A 17,701-nucleotide genomic window follows, 5' to 3' on the forward strand; every position below is an offset into this window, starting at 1 on the left:
GGGTGTTCATTTGTCATGCGCCATTTTGCTTAATGTTGGCAAGGTAGTTAGTTGGGGAGATCGAATTTTTATTTTTGCAAGACTAGAATCATTAGTGCGGCTTCTCTCTTAGTGTGTATTGCTTTACCCCAATGGTAGCCTTATGGTATGCCGATTTGGGTATTTTCATGGTTGGTCATGTTGCATTCATGGAAAATCTTTTAGTCCGTACTTAGTAGTATTTCAAGGAACGAGTGGCTCGAGAGGACTATGATAGTCGTGACCCAATGTGATCCTAACCCTTGAGGACATTAATTTTTGCTAATGGTATTGACACCTTAGGTTCACTTTGGGGGTATTTTGCCTTTTGACGATATCAGCTCCCACTGGAACCGAGATCCGTCGTTTCCGAATGTTCATAAATGGAGTACTCAATGAATAATATATTCACTTAAATACTTGATCCGTTCACGTACTATTTGTGTGACCCTACGGGTTCAGTCAAGAGTAAGTTGTGGATTAATATTATTAATTCTACTTGAACTAAAGCGGCCTCTAGCTAGGCATTCAGTTCACTTGATCTCACTGAATTTATTAACTTGTTAATTAATACTAAACCGCGTTTATTAGACTTAGAATTAAATGCCTTAAATGCAAACTTGGACCAAGGGCATTATTTCCTTCAGTGATCTCCCTGATGCGATGTCCACAATGCCGACTGTCGAAAAGATAAAGAGAAGGTGGATTCTGCAGATGCAGTAACCTTTGTGAAATATATATCTGCCAATTTCTTCATAGTTTAGGGGCAGCGACCTCACTAGGGTTACTCATAATGTCATACTCCACCATTCTACCAAATAGACTCCACGCATCTTCAAATGCTCGATCAGGACCAACAATATCAGCATGTCGTAGAAGCGTCGTCTGCAAACCAAAAGACTGCAATCGAGAAGCAAGAAAATCATAATGACGAACATCACCTGCGGAATAAGCACCAAGTCCGTTAAAAGAAAAAGGTAAGGTGGCAAGTCGCCACTTCCAATCGCCAAAGCGAGGCCCCGAAGCAGTAACAATATGCTCCAGGGAAGATCGAAGAGCCTCATCAAAAGTGCGCTGGGCCGCCTCAAAAATACCAGGAGGACAAGTACGCAAAGCAAAGTAGAGCTTAGAAACCCCGGTACATTGCCTAAGTAACAATAGCTCACACTGAGGATCATCAAGCTGAGCAACCTTATCCATAAGCCCAATTGTCTTGGTCACCCTCTGCATCACAAGCTCACCACTAAAAACTGAATTGGAACTAGCGGGACCACCAAGCAACTTAAACACCATGCAAGGGACGAGCAATATCAGGGGAAAAGACTCCCACAAGCCTGCTTCAAGGGTCCTCTGCAGGCCAGAAAACCTCGGTCTTCTCCATGCATGTTAAGATGTAACCCGAGACAAGGCCCATCCTCCATAATCTACTGCAGAACCTTCCCCACCACCAAGGTGTCACCAATAATACCGCCTAAGAGTGACATATTACTTCAATAAATTGATTTAAGAACTTTATTTTATGGTACACTTTTTATTTGGACACTATTATACTAGGAATTCTAAAATTGTTATCCTATACGGAAAATAACCCCAATATCAATATTTTTATTCTTATAATTGAAAATAAACGTTTTATCACTTTTGTAAAAAGGTAGTTGTTTTATATTGACAAATATTAACGGTAGTTATTTACCAAGTTTCCTAATGTTTTAGTCCACGCATTGCATGAGTTTTTTTTTTTTTTTGACAAGAACGCATTGCATGAGTTGTGTGAATAGTCAGAGCTTCAGCTAGCTAATTGCATAAACAAAAGAAGAAAAGACAATAACATGTGTAGCAATGTAAATAATTTAATTAATTTACATTAGAAATATATCACAGATTCACAGGACTTCAGTAGGAGCCTAGTAGGATATATAGATAGAGTGCTAGGACAACCGTACAGAGTTACAAGATGAAAAAAGGTTCATAATATTGCGAAACCGAATTAAGCCCGTGCGAACTTTAGGATGAACCTTTCCAGAGTCCAGCCGACTTCACGACATCCCAATATCATGGACGATGCTAAGCGTCAGAACTGATGAAACCATTGCTTGGTCTTCCATGCAGCACTAAAGTCAAAAATGTAGCATCAAGAAATAGTTTCCTTCTTCACTGACGAGTTATATTTGGGTGCCTAACACTTGATTACAAGGCCGATGGGACAGTGGTCACTGCCACTAACATCTGGGAGGATAAAGGAGTCATGAACTCTGTCGGCTATTGATCCTGAGACTAGAAAGTAGTCAAGTCGCCATCCTGCATAATGCAAGAAAGATATTCGAATTATATTGAGTTAAAAGGGACTCTGACAAGATTCCTCAGCCACATCAAAGCCAGTGAACAGCAGAAGAAAATAAATGGGAAGAAGTCCTTAGTTAGGAGACTGATTGTGCTACAACATCATCCAAGGAAAGCTGGATTAGATACTTTGCACATAAGGCTCAGTAAATTGAAGCCTATGCAGATTTAAAAGCAGTGAGGCTATGTGGTTCATTCAAGCCAATCGGCTAAGTGAAGAGTTAAGACCATCAAAATGCATGAGTCAACAATACCTCTGTTTGTTTTACGCCCACCATGCCTGTAGCCCCAGTAAGTATAGCCCACAACATCCGGATGCTGCTTTCTAAAAGTGTCCACAAATCCCTCGGACAGAAAGTTCTTCTCAAATGATTCCCTTTCTTCAATTGTAAATCCAGCACTCCTCTTGTTTCCCTGCGGATTTCCATACCAATTAAGTGTGTCAACATGACATTTAACCATAGACTTCTATCATCACTACATAATCATTTTTAAAGAATCCTCCTCATTTCTTGAGATAGTGCTTCGCAAAAAGTTTCGTTCAACTAAAAACCACAGACTGCAGTTGCATATAAATTCATCATATTGTAAATTCATCATATTGTAAGTGGTCAAATAAAAGTTTGCAACTAACTGCAGTTGCATAAAGTTGTATGAAAATTTAAATCATTCTGTATACGTCTACAAGAAATTTGCCAAAGCAAGGGAATCTAACATCGCATAATTTGTTGTTTATTCCCTACAAAACAAAAGATCATTAAGATTGTTACCACTTACAGCAGGGTTATAAATGTCAATCTCTTGATGTGCACAGTTCAGATCACCAGTCAAAATTACAGGCTTCGACTTTTCTAGTTCCTGCATCATAAAGTTACAAAGAAAGAGCACTGTCAAGGATCTGGTAATTTGTTAACTATCTAGAATTCTAGATGCTACTTAAGACTTATTTTCACCAAATGACAATGCAGAACAAAAAGGCAAGCAGTGACACCAAAAACTAGCAGGAGGAGAAGGAAAAGGCACAAGTACTGCACAACTATAAGTCCCCCTTGCTAGCTGAAAATAGAAAGCACATGTTAACTACACCAAACAATTTCCAACACGAGGAAAATACTCTTGCGAAATAATGATTCTTCCACAAATTTTATGCGCACAACCAAATACCCAAATAATCTCTCATAAGATAAATGACAATATTAGATGTATAATCATTCAACGAAATGCTAAACTAACAAATAAACCAAATGTGCCAGCTCTCTCACACTCATTATAGACAATTGAGCTTCTATCAATTTGAGAAATTTTACCAAATTAAGTGAATTAATGGGAAGAAGGGGATTGTTGTAGCTTATATATATGGAAATTGTGGGAAAGAGAAGGAAATTCGAAATATAGCCGTTGAAATGGGGGCCACTTAACTTTCCGTCCAACTTGCCGTTAACAGGTGGTAAAACACAAATTTTGGTAAAAGACAATTTGTCAAAAAATGGTGGTCAAAGTCAATTTTCCTTAAAAAAACAATACAAACGGAGATTACAATTAGAAAACAATAAGCAAAAACTTCTTTCCGTACTATTTTTTAGAGGCGTGGGGAATTTAATAATAAATGAATAAATTATAATAGGCTTCGTGGTATAATAAATTAATAACAATAACAAAAACATCACCACCAAAAACACAGCAAGTCGGCAACAAGAAAAACTATGTAGTTTTTCAAAAGGGATTGGAGAAGTGAAATCAAGACCTAAACTGTAACTTCACAAGTACATAGAAGAAAAGAATTGCAACAAAAGCAGATGAACAAAGGTGCAGATTTTCAGCTAATAGCTGACAGGAACACAAAGAATCAAGATTAGGCACAAAGTATTCAAAATGCTAAAAAATGTACACTCTTACTTTCATGTACTGGCTGAGCGCTGGGTCCCATTCTGTAATCCTGTACGACTAATAACAAAAGCATTGCTTAATAATGAAAATTATAAATTCTTAGAACCATAGAAACAATTAAGTATAAAACCAAGGTAATGGTACAAGTACTTGTAATGAAATCAATTACCAATCTCCTGAGACCATCTCCAGAATTGGGAACATATACGCATAATAGATAAAATGAATCAAACTCTGCTGTCACCACACGTCCCTCAGCATCATGGTTTGCTATTCCAAGGCCATAGCGCACGGACAAAGGTTTTATCTGATAAATAAATCAAACACATCAACTACAAACACTTGTACAGCACTGGTTACACAGTCAAATTCTCTCTCTTCTTTCTGTTTACCCATTCATTATATGAACGAACATCAAACTTTTAATGTCCAGACCTTCGTTACTGTACTAAAATTTAAACTGCAGGAAATCTCACATATGATGGAAAATTATAATAGTTGTTAACTGCTGTTCAAATAAAAAATTTAACCAGACAGTCTACCATCTGAACTTTACTTTAGATAAATATTTCAGAGAGATGACAAGGAGACCAGGATGCTAAACAAAGTTAAAAATCTCAAAAGCAATTGGGATGTGAATACTAGATTGTGAAAGAGACTTTGGATACCACCGATTTTGCACATGTTTGGAAAAAGTCATTGCTTACAGAGCTGCAAAAGTTTCAACTCCGAATTGGAGATTTATTCATAATATCATATAAACTAGGAACATACCCGTGAAACAATTGATGTACCAGAGTATCCAGGCTTGGCTATGCTGCACGTCCAGAAACTGTTATCATAGCCTTTCAAAAGATCTCTGACTGGTTCAACATCTTTCTCCTGGTCAAGGTGCCAAATAATTCAGATATCAATTTAAAATCTCATCATATATGGAAGTGTCTAGCATACATTCCATTCATCAAAGAGAGGAAAGAGAAAATGCTAGTCAAAGATAGGACTCGTTTGAGATATGGTGTCCACCATTTACACAATCATTTAAACTCTTCGCATGATTTAGAAAGCAATTAACAGCAATCTTTTACGATGAATAACTAAAGATGGTCTTTGATAAATACGTTGCTTGCTTTAAAGTTTAAACCATACAGAAAAAACCCGATTTTGCCAAAGGATGTCTATCATTCTCATATACTCATCTTTCCATATCGAAGTGTTCAGCTTAGGTAGCAAAAGTTCCTTAAAGGCGAACTTGGTGTCAATCCACACCTTGAAAATTGGTGCCAAAGCATCCTTTTGCTGAAATCAAAGGAAGTACACACGGCAAAAACACTTCTAGACTTCTAGTTTCTCAAATAAGCATTTTCTTTTACACTATCATGTTGTGATTCACATAAAAATACTCGGTATGGTACTTAGACAAGGTTAATAACACCTAATGCCGTTGTGGGCCAAATTCCCCTCCTCCAATTAGATAGGGGGTTCAAAATTCCAATGGGCCCGGTCATATCAATGACCAAATATCCCTATCAGAAACATATATGAAGTAGAAATGAAGTATTCAAGTTACATTGGGAATATACACAGATATAAAGCCATGGACATAGAGGAGCACATAACATCAGCATGCTCCAGTGCTCCACAGACCACAGATACACAATAGTGACAATACGACTCTGCGTCACAGTAAACAAAATCAAATGTGTCACTGACCTATTCTATACTCGTAATTGTCACAAAATAGTAGGGCAGCTTATAATGAAGGTTTTGAAAGAAATAATGTATCTATCTAACAATCATAGGAATAAGATTGTGTACATCTAGAACCCCCACCTCCAATCCTTTTACCACGCTTGGGTGGGCATGAGATCTTAGTCCTAGAAGTTATGGTAATGGCAAGATAGTAGAGGCCAATCAAAATGAAAATCAATGCAAAATGATCAAAAACTATTTAAACCCACAGTTGACGCCTTTATCAATGATTTAGTGTTGAAACTGTAAACTCTAAATGTCAATTAAGCTTCCATACAATGACCATAGGATACTTGTAGCTAACCAAAAGTCAAACTTGAACAGAAACTAGTAATTCAAAGACTCACCACAATCAGTGAAGCCAGAATCATTAAACGATCTTCAAGAGAAAAGAGTATGGTGTATGGCAAAAAAAAAAGAGACACTTGCCTGTAATTTTGTCTCCTGCAAGCACAACACATCAAAATCCTCCCGTTGTGCAAGCTCAAGTGCAGAGAATCCCTCCAACTTAAGTAATGCCCTCAAACCATTAACATTCCATGACATCAGCTTCACAACGTTTGTGTCACGTGTAAGAGGAGGCCTCATGGTTTTCGGATTATATGCAACCCAGCCTTTCTGTGGCTTTTTGTGGGCAAATCTCGTCCATGGCTCCTTCTCATAAGCAGATTCATTAACCTCTTGAGATACTTCCACGTGAATGCTAGCAGTTTCTGCAGCTACTTTTCTTTTTATAGTACGCTTTTTCCCTGCAGCAATTAACCCTTTGAAATAACAAACACATAACTACTGAAGACGGCATGCACCCATATAATTAGCAAGTGGCAAAATGCTGGTTCGTCAACCCATGCATGTACGGGTGCAAGTGTAGATATTCTAAGAGGTAAGGGTGGGTAAAAGCAGAAACTACATTAATTTGAAGGGAAAAATACGCCTGACAGACGCAAACTAATAAGAAGACGACATACCACATATATCACTAGATTCTACTGATTTACTCTGCTTCACTGTCTTGATGTCGATATCAACCTCCAAAGTCTCATCAACAACTTCCTTTTCTTTTGTTTCACTCCGTTTACATTTAGGTAAGCTAATTGGATCCGATAATGGCTCATCCGAAGACTCTTTCTCATTTACCGGGGGCTTTTCACCTACCCACATAATATACCCACGACTTCAAGGTCAGGCAATGTTTCATATTAATCAACAAAATACCGAAATTCATCATCACAAGGAGATAAGACTCAAAAACTTAATGTTCATTACCATCAATTTCGCCTTCCAAAATAGTTTTTAAAGCCGAAACTAGCTCCTGCTTGCGACCTTTGCTGGATGCTCCAACCTTTCTAGCCAGTCATAGATTCAACAGAAGCACCAACAGTTAATAAGAAAAAAATTCCAGCCAAACAAACACCAAGTTCATATTCCAACAGAGGAAAAGACTGCATCTCCATCACTTTTAGGCTACCACGACATAGATACTATTTCTGAATTCAACAAAGCACCTAAATTATACAATCCAACCTAAAAAGTTCACGAAACCATACTGTGTTCAACAATAACTTACAAAATTAGCACTATGAATCCATTACGAACATAATACAATGTAAGCATTCAACAAGGCTCGTAAATTATACAATCCAACCTAAACAAACAAACAAACAAAAAAAAAACTTCCAAATTTCTGTTTCTATAAGAAATCACCTTAATGCAGTTCTCAGTTGTTGAACTGTCATACTATCCAGCTTCCCTGGATCATTTTGAATGCTTAGAATTTCATCTAATTTGCTTCCCACAACAACATTTTCCTGCGAAACAAAACATTTATCAACCATTCATCCAAAAATTAACACTTCCAAAAAAAAAAAAAAAACCCAACAAATTAAAATGAAGAAGACCAACATTTGGGAACATTTTCGGAGAACTTGGAGTAGCAGCAACTGATAATTTTGCGATTTTCTCCTTTTTACCGGAACCCATTGCTCGAACTTGACCCGCAAACAGACCTCGACTAGTGTTGAGATGCTTCTGGAATCCTGCACAACTGAAACTGAAATTACTGAAATTCAAAATTTTAGCATAAATTTTATTTCTAACGTTTCAATTTGACACAATTATTGAGAAAAAATAGGTGAAATTAGAAAAGGAATGACCTAAAATTGATGAAATTTCGAAACCCTAGTAACATATTGTTGGCGAAGAATATGAAAACGGGTGTTTACCGCCACATTTTAGGTTGTACTGTTTTGGGGCCAATTGGTTTCGAAATGATTCCAATTTATTATTATTGCTAGATTAGATATTTAGATTCCTTTGTACGCACGGATTATGAACAATTTTTTACACAATATTTACAAGAGTTTTTGTGTAAAACCGTCTAACGATTAGACCATTTTTTTTCTTACTAACTAAAATAGTAACTAAAATATTTTTTTTAACAAACTTATTATTAACTAAAACTCATAAAATCTTAACTAATTGATCTCATTGCTTAACTAATCAGTTTTATTGTTTAACTAATTGGTTCGGTGCTTAACAAATCAGTTTTATTTGGTGACAATAAAGTGGTCTGACCGTTAGACGGTCTTTCCTAAAAGTTTGTAAAATATTTAACTGAATATCCAAACTACTGCATAGTTATAAGTTTTGAATATACTCATTTAAATTTATTCATTTAATATGCATATTATATATGTGTAATATGTTAATGTGACCAACATATATATCGAGTGAATATATTTTCCATATTAATATACCGATTTGACTAAAATATAACCAAAAAATATTTAACAAAATTATTATTACGTAGTATCTATTATTGCCATAATTTATTAACTAATATTTTTCATACATAAATAGTTATAAGGATAGAGAATAAAAATAAAATAAAACAGATACGGAGTTTTTTTTTTAGGAAAATAATTTTCGGCGGGAAAATTTTGCACCAGGAAATGACACGTGTCATTCCTGGTGTCTGTTTTAGTATAAAGTAATAGATTATCATTTTTTTTAATAAAAAAAGTGAACATAAATTATAATAGTACTCTCTCAAGATTGTATCATAATATCCTGTCAAAAAAGATTGTATCATAATTTATCTAAGGAAATAAAATAAAATTTGATATCAATTAGAGGGCTACATCTTGGTAGCTTCAAAAGTGGTGACCAATGTCTGCTACATAGTGTGCGGCACGATTAGTTTCCCGATATAGATGGCGCGAAGTATAACTATCAAAATATGTAAACATGTTCTTGATGTCGTCCATTGTAGGGGTTTACAGTTAAATAAGTAACATGATAGCGGAATAACCCCAAAGTCAAGAAGCATGTATAAAGTACAGATTAAGCAATACTTAAGTTTATAGCGTGTTTTCCCTAGTTCAACGAATCACGAACACGAACAAGAACTCCATATGTCGTTCCTCTACTTGGTTCACCGACACGTTCAGATCCGTGTTGAGATCGATGGCTTAGAAGTCACTCAAGATTGTTTTCTTTTTGGGAAGAACACTTCTAACGGAGGCACAAAGAGATTTTAGATTTTCTCTGTACTTAGATTAGAAAACTGATTAGGTTGAAGTTGTGGAAAAACATAAGTATTGGATTAGTGTTATAACCTTTCGGTTAAAACAAACCGGCCAAGGCACAAGGCCAAGATCGGCCAGTATCTACTCGCAAGCCCATGCGCGCACAGCCACACAGGCGCTGGGCCTCGGGTCGCGCTGTGTGCGCTGCTGCTGCTGATCCGTGCACGCGCGCGCCCAGCCGAAGGCTTGGGCCTTGGTTGTGTGCGATGGCGCGCTGCTGCGCCTGATGGGCCTTGTGCGCTTGGCTCGTTGGGCCGGCAGCGTTGCCTTCTCGTATTTGCGCCCAATGCCTTATGGCGATTATTTATCGTATAGTGTCTGACGATGTCGTACATATACGATTGTTCGTTTTGCCTAGCTTACGATTATACGCAATACGATATACGATATACGATTCTGATCCAACGTCATATCGTATATTTATGTTTTTCTGAAATATATTACCGAAAAGCTATTAAATGAATTTTCGATTCATTTAATCCGTTCATCTGTTACATGCCAATGGTGTGACCTTATAGGTTCAGTCAAGAGTAAGATGTGAGCCTAATATAGATTAAAACTCACTGATCAGAAGCATTGCTCCAGCCAGGCTGTTCCGATCACTTGATCTCACGGAATTAATTGTTCGTAATTAACCTGAACCTTGGTATTAGACTAATACACATTGGATGAAGGACACATTTCATTCATTCTCCCACTTGTCATTCAGACAAGCTAGTGTGCATTCACATTCCTTTGTCGCTTAGTGTTACTTGTTGAACATAAGGTAAGGTACAAGTCATCCTTATTAGGTCCAGAAGTGTTTCTCGGATTACTGAGTTGGACTGTTAAACTTTTACAAAAGGTTAAGCCTTAACCATTCTGAGCACGGCCATGCATTTTCACAGTATCTAACTCTCCGAGAGGCCTTGTTACACAACAACACCATATCCTATCAAAGATAGGAGGACAGTCCAATCTTGCAATCTATGAATACTCACTTTGATTTATGGTACTCCCAATAACTGCTTTTATAGTCTCCTTTTACGGTGCGACGTTTAGCTAGCATCAAAGCGAACTAATCTTCAAACTAGCAATCATAATTACTCATGTTTTGAGGAATGGTTCTAATCACCATTAATGAGAACTACTTATGACATGACTTTGATCTCTTAAAGTGTTCTCATGGTCAATCCGATACAAGATCCAATAAATATCTATGCAAAAGATTTCTGACATAACATGTCCATGTAGTTCAAGAAACTGAACTATAAATCTTCTTGCAATCTAATTAACCTTCATCAGTCATTGGTCGTCCAACCTTTCATTGACCTGGATTAGGGATCCTTTGTGACTTCAATATTCAAGTTCACTTATGGGTGTTTCTTTGTCAAAGAATCCATCTTGACATCCCATTTGAATGTTTTGAATCACATGGACTTTTCATTTAATACCAAACCAAAATTAAATGAATATGAAATATAGAATTTCATAAATATGAAATGGTTAAACCAATTGTTTTAAACATAGATCTAACAGATGTTCTAAAACAAAACATAGACAATCAGAGCCATTCTCTAACATGCTTGATTCCCATGGTTGCTACATGTGCGTAGTGTTTCACTTGTGGCAACGTTTTAGTCAATGGACCCGCGACGTTGTCGTCATTTCCAACCTTGCCAATCTCGATTTCTTTCCGTTTAACGATTTCTCGAAGTATGTGAAATTGCCGCAGTACGTGCTTGGACTTCTGGTGAAGAGCACAACAAGGAGTACAACTCGGATTTGAAGCTAGGATTTTGGATTTGGGTTGCCGAATTAGTCGCCTTCCTCTGTGGTTTCGTTTCACTACTACAAAAATAGGCAAAGAGACCCATCCAAAATGGCCTGAGAGACCCTCTTAGAGGGGGTCTCTATCTCAAAGGTCTCTTTGATAAAGAGACCCCCTCATTTAGAGGGGGTTTGTTTGCTAAAAACAAGAGACCCTTTATGTAAAAAAGGGGTCTCTTACATAATCTGTACAAAATATTATTTAGAAGGGGAAGAGACCCCTTATTGAAGATATGGGGTCTTTTGTTAACTAAATTCAGACCCCCTTATTAAAGATATGGGGTCTCTTTGAGTTTTTAAATATTTTTATATATGTAATACAAAAGACCTCTCAAGTTAGATATGGGGTCTCTTTGTCACGTTTTTATATAAAAAGTAAAATAAAAAGAATATTAGCACGTTAAATTTAGGTCTCTTTTCCATATTTTCTTATAAAAAATTAAATTTATTCGGTAAGCACCACAATTATTGATTAAACTTAAATAATGAACCAACAAATAAAGCAACCATTAATATGGATTAATATTCTTCCAAAACCTTCAGCAATGTCGTTCTTGATCAATCATGAAAATAAATCCAAAATTTTACATATATATCCTGAAAACTGTACAAGTACAAGAAATATCTAACTCAATATAGCCTCATTAAAACGTTGCATCTTCATCTCTTTGATTCCAAGACTGATAACCATGTCAACAACCATTGCGCATGAATCTGTAACTGTAAGTTAGACAAAAGCAAGGGAATTAGTGAATTAAAGAAAAACAAAACACAAGATATGCTCATCTCTAATGCTTAAACAGACCTAATAGACTAAGGAAGTTAACAAACATCTTAGTATTCCTACTTTACAAGAATCATCGGTTTACAAATTAACCCAACAATTTCGAAACTGTATGTAGAGTGCAAGATTGAACTAAGCATTTGCCTTACTCATAGAACATTGTAATACATAGCCGCTTTTAGGCCTTAAAAATGTACAAACACCTAAACTAGCTAGTCACCTAAACTTAACGGCGAAATGAAAACATTAATCCACAAACCTGTACAAGTACGAGACTTCCATCCAAAGAGAAGTGAGAGAGGTGCCGGAATGACCTGAAAATATAAGACAAAAAAAGGAACAGGGCAAATGACATAAATATTTCTTGAAACAAAGAGTAAAAATATCTTGCAGGAGAACCATAAGCTAGGAGTTAATTTTTGCAGACAACCAGTCTCGCTACGCTTCTTGGAAACTTGATACGTCAAGAGTCTACAAACAGTGAAACACAAAAATACCAATTTAGATAATCAAATCACCTTCTACATAACATCTACAATATCATTTCACGAAATAAATCAAGGGTAACATTTATTTTTCGAGAATCATGATAAACCTTGAACCCCCTCCTACTTGACGATTTTTGAAGGACTACGTACCAGGATATGAAAAATATAAAATCGAACCACACCTAGTGTTAAACAACAACGACGAAATGACTCTGGTGGTTTCAAAGCCATCAAAATTGCTTCATATGTTACTTGACCAAGTTTTATGCCATTACAAGTACATAAACTTTCAAATCTACATACGTTGTTGTTAGTTCAGAAAACAATGTAAATCAGTTATCAAAATGCTCCATATGTTAATGTTGACAGTGCTTCCATCAAATTCTACAAGCATCCCATTTCTAGGGATGAACATATTTCTTGTGTATTTATGAGAAACAATTTCGATCCTGAATCAAAGATATAACATAATTTGGAAATTACTTGTACTTATTTGGTAATATACAGTGTATCATCTCCTTCACATGAAAGCAGTTACACTCAAACCTTTTGAACATAAAAAGAGCTAAGATTTCTTTATATTCTAAAAGAACTAAAATAGACAAGTTTCACCCAGGAGTGAATAAAGTATTAGCTCTAGTGCGTACAACAAGAAATGAGAAAACTTCAAATTTCCATGTGAAACAAAATTCTTCTACATTATCCTGGAGGGAAAATGTCACATTTTATCTCATTCAAATGTAATCAAGAAATTTTCCCACTCGACACAATAAACATAGTAGTTCCTTGTTTCATAAACATACAAATCAATCTCCAAAGAAACATTCACAAGTATAACTAATTATCCTAAAAAACTGAATAAACTAATCAACCCGATATACGATATCACCATAAACAACTAAGAAAATGACATTGCTCAAAACAATTAAAATCAGAATATATTGGCAGCAAAAACAAGACTATTCCTAGAGAGAGAAAATGAAAACTAAAAGATTGAATGCACAAATTAGTCGAAAATTTTCAATTAAAAGAATTATCCAACATTCAATCTTTTTTAAAGCACTAAAAAGATGGAGCAAAACATAAAACTGTTAAAGGAATCTGTCCAAAGGAAAGAGCTTGGCAGCGTCGTTTTTCACAGAACAAGTTTTTCACAGAACAAAAACTTTGAGATGCTCAAATATTCAATTAAAAGTAGAACACCAAATCAAAAAATAAAAACTGAAAATGGAGAGAGAAAACGAGCTTTACAGATTCGTTACCGATAATTTCTTCAACTTCACTTTAGCTTCGATTCATCCTTTGTCTACTAGATCTGATGGTTGAGCTCTACTACTGGATTGTCCATGCAAAATCCTCCGCGGATGATTTGGATTTTAATAACGAAAGTTGCATTATATATCGAATCAATTGAAGCTCCAAAATGAAATTCAGATTTCGAAAATTAGGGTTTCTTATTAGATTCCGGTGAGCTGCGGGATTTGGTGACATTGGGGAATGATAGAGGAAGATAAATTGGGGGTTTTGATTGACAACAAATTAAGGAGAAAGAATTGAAGTTTGGGATGACTGAATTCTCTGCGAATTCGATTAGATCCAAAATGGTGAACACTGAATAGGGGTTGTTTTGGGCTGGTAGAAGAAAGGGGGGAAGAATATTGGGTTTTGATTTCGCGTTGTACAAAAACGAGTATTCCGTATTAATTGATTAATTAGGAAACAGACCCGTTATGAGAATTAACGGCTCTCTTCATTCTCACTTAGTGGACCCCGGACACTTAAGAGACCTCTTATCTATGCTGATGGGTCTTTTTTTTCTTTTTGTTGTCTAGTAAGTGGGCTTAGGTGAATAAAAGAGACCTGCTATCTACAATACGAGGTCTTTTAAAGTAAAGAGATCCGTTATTAATCTAAAGGGTCTGTTTTTAGAGGTCTCTTCGAACATTTTTGTAGTAGTGTTTGCGGCTGTTTCATACGCCGTTTGCCGGTGAAGAAGTGAAAGTGGGGCCAAGCTATAATTTCTACCTCCTGTTAGATAGAAGCACGTCTTTCTGATTTGTGTTTGCTTCTCATCGGTTTTCAAGATTTGGTGGGAAGACGTTCGTTGGCACAAATCAATACAACCTTGGGCGTTTAATTCCAGATCTTCCTAGTCGCCACCGCTGATAATTCGCCGAAAAGAGTAAAACTAAGGGTTAGGGTTTCTAATTGGAATTGTAATTGCTCGTTTTTTTTTGGGTTGTGATATGAGTTTAAGGGGTTTTAGAGTTTTAATTCCGAATCTAGCCTTGTCGTCGTCATCTCGTGGGTCGAAAAACGCCGACCTTGACGGTAAAGGTAAAGATTAGGTTACGGATTTCAAAGTTAGTCGTGTCGCCGCCGTTTTGTGGTGTAACGGGAAAATTTTAGGTTAGGGTTTTTTTATTTTCATCTTAATTTAATTGATTAATAGTCCCTTAAAATTTGGCCCTTCGTGTTTCTTTTTGTCTTCCTCTTCTCCTTTTTCTCTGGTTTTCCTTGTTAATTAGTTTAGCATGTTTAGTGTTGGTAGTTTCTTGAGGGTTGTATATTGGATTCTCTTTATGTCTGTTGAAAGGTCTTTGTATGAAGTTGTTATGTTTGTTATTAGCATGTGGTTTCCAATTGTATGGTGTTCTTCTGTTTGGGTATTGTTGTTGGAATGTGCCTATTTGGTTTGGATATCATGGGGGTCTGAGGATGCAGAAATGGTGGTAGTAGGTAATAGGACCTTGGAGGTGTTATCAATTGGAGTCCCTATCTCCTTCGATAAGTGGTGTGCGGATTTTGGAGTAGGAGTAGTCTTCATAGCTTGTGTTAGTGGTCTTGGGCCTGAAGAAGTTTTTCCAGGTTGGTTGATGAAGGAAGGTACGTAGTTTTGGTGGAAGTAAGATGTGGTGTTAATGGGTCTTGGTTGTGTGTTGGTGTATGAGGTTTAGTGTTGTTAAATCTCATTTTAGGTTAGCAATGAGATTAGTTCTCTCTGCTTTCGAAAACCCCTATTTGAACGCTGCTCCCCAAATGTTTTTAGGGGTTCATAGTATGCTATTCAAGTCCCATTTAGTGGTTCATTTCTATTGTGAACGAATCAACAAGATACTTCAACCAAGGCTCCTTGTTTGTGTTATTCTTTATCTTCCCTTCTCATCTCCCAAGTGTCTTAGGTTCTCAAGGGCGCCCCTAGTGGTCTTTCACCCCTATTTCAGCTATCCCTTTGTGAAAGAAATCAATGCCGTTGATGGAAATAAAAAAAGCATCATGAATCATAAGTGGTTTATGTTTTAGCACGCTTACACTTCAAAGGTGTTGTAAATGAGGTTATCACGACAATCATAAGCTGGAAAAAGAAGGGAATGCTACATCTACAGGTTTTAATGGTTTTTATTTCGTTTGGTTTGTAATATATGTAAGGGTATTTCATGGCCCTAGTTTAGTTTTAGTTTGTACTTTTAGTTTGTAATCATTTCATTATTAGGCAAATTAAGTTCATGTCAAAAAAATTGTTTTCTTCACCTTACTTTTCTAGAAACGTAGCCGCTCCTCTCTCTCCCTCTCTTTTTTCTCTCTTCTCTCTCATCTTTTAGGGTTTCAATTTTCTTGACCATTTAGGCCGGAAGTAGTCTAATTTTCGAAGAAATTAGACTATTTCCGACCCTTCTTCTTGCTTTTCATTGTTTTCTTTTCATGTTTTGTCTTGTTTTGGTTTCTCTTTCGTTGATTTGTTCCAAATTTATTTTTGGGTTGTTTCCAATTTATTTGGGTTTTTCCTAGAGTTTTGTAGGTTCTTGATTCTCATTCATGGATGAGAATTTTTTTAGGGTTAAAATAATTGGGAAGGAGATTTGGATTCATACAAGTTTACGGTTTATCATCAACTCGTCGATCAGAACAATTCGTGCGCAGATTGCGAAGAGCTCTACTTGCAAAGATGTGATATCATCGAAAATCACTGCTCGTGTCAAGTTAGAAGCGGTGTAGTACGAGATGTGCTTTAGGATGCAGAATAGTAATTGTTTTGATTGTAACAGTTATGTATTTTCTTTGAATCTGTGGTATACAGATCTATTTTATCATTTTAGATGCCGTATGGCTTATTATCTATTACTATATACTAAAAGAGACACCAGGAATGACACATGTCACTACCTGGTGCAATTTTTTCCCGCCATTTTTTTTTTTTTTTAAAACCTTTTTAAAAGATTTTACTTTGCATTTTTTTAGGAAACTAAGATAAAAATGAAATAAAATATAATTGAATTACCATTGATAGAATATGCAGTTATTTTGTAAATATTATGTATTAATTAGATTCCTAATTAATAGCCTCATATCACGCTATTGTACAACAGATAGTTTGTATATATGTTGATGTCCTTCATGTACCGTCCCGCCACCAGATTGGTGATATTTTTACAAAAGGTCTTCCACGTGTACCTTTTAATGATTTTCGGGACAATCTTAGCGTACGACAATCTCCCACTTCGACTGCGGGGGTGTGATAGAATATGCAGTTATTTTGTAAATATTATGTATTAATTAGATTCCTAATTAATAGCCTCATATCACGCTATTGTACAACAGATGGTTTGTATATATACTGACAATACCAATCAATGAAAATCAGGGAAATTATTTCTCACAACCACAAATGTAACTACGTAGTACATGATATATTATTGGAGGAAAGATGAATCAATATAATTTTCTCCTTTACAATTTGATTTTATTTATGTATTGTTATAACTTTTAAATTAATTTATATAATATTGAAGAATTGATTTCTAATGTTAGTCTAATAACAATACACAGTGAGTATGGATGTTAATTAAAATAATAATAAGTGGTAAGTATACAACTATATAATCTTTAACTTTGTACTCCGTATTGTACTAATATGCATATTTAGCTTATTGTATACACTATAAGTTCATACTTTTGCATATATTCTTTTTACTTTCACGTTTTCCTTATATCACAAATCTTTTATTTAGATACTATTGAAATAATAAAATATTTTAGTA

General features: G+C 35.8%; 1 protein-coding gene across 5 annotated transcripts; it reads right to left on the reverse strand.

The window, feature by feature from the left end:
* Positions 1–1,850: 1,850 nt before the first annotated feature.
* On the reverse strand, positions 1,851–8,276 carry LOC110792985 (DNA-(apurinic or apyrimidinic site) endonuclease, chloroplastic). Of its 5 annotated transcripts, none has more exons than XM_021997812.2 (12): positions 8,148–8,276; positions 7,897–8,030; positions 7,699–7,802; positions 7,261–7,340; positions 6,963–7,145; positions 6,424–6,743; positions 5,020–5,127; positions 4,415–4,552; positions 4,255–4,302; positions 3,136–3,216; positions 2,613–2,772; positions 1,851–2,316 (listed from the first exon to the last, which is right to left on the reverse strand). In XM_021997812.2, exons 2-12 carry the CDS (start codon positions 7,972–7,974, stop codon positions 2,195–2,197), a joined length of 1,422 nt encoding a protein of 473 aa, XP_021853504.1. In that variant the 5' UTR covers positions 7,975–8,030; positions 8,148–8,276; the 3' UTR covers positions 1,851–2,194. The 5 variants fall into 5 exon arrangements, with proteins under 5 accessions (XP_021853504.1, XP_021853502.1, XP_021853503.1 ...); XM_021997810.2 differs by having other exon boundaries at positions 7,897–8,044; positions 8,148–8,265; XM_021997811.2 differs by having other exon boundaries at positions 7,897–8,038; positions 8,148–8,264.
* Positions 8,277–17,701: the final 9,425 nt, after the last annotated feature.

Source organism: Spinacia oleracea, chromosome 1 (assembly GCF_020520425.1).
Source record: "Spinacia oleracea cultivar Varoflay chromosome 1, BTI_SOV_V1, whole genome shotgun sequence".
In the NCBI taxonomy this organism is placed as follows: domain Eukaryota; kingdom Viridiplantae; phylum Streptophyta; class Magnoliopsida; order Caryophyllales; family Amaranthaceae; genus Spinacia; species Spinacia oleracea.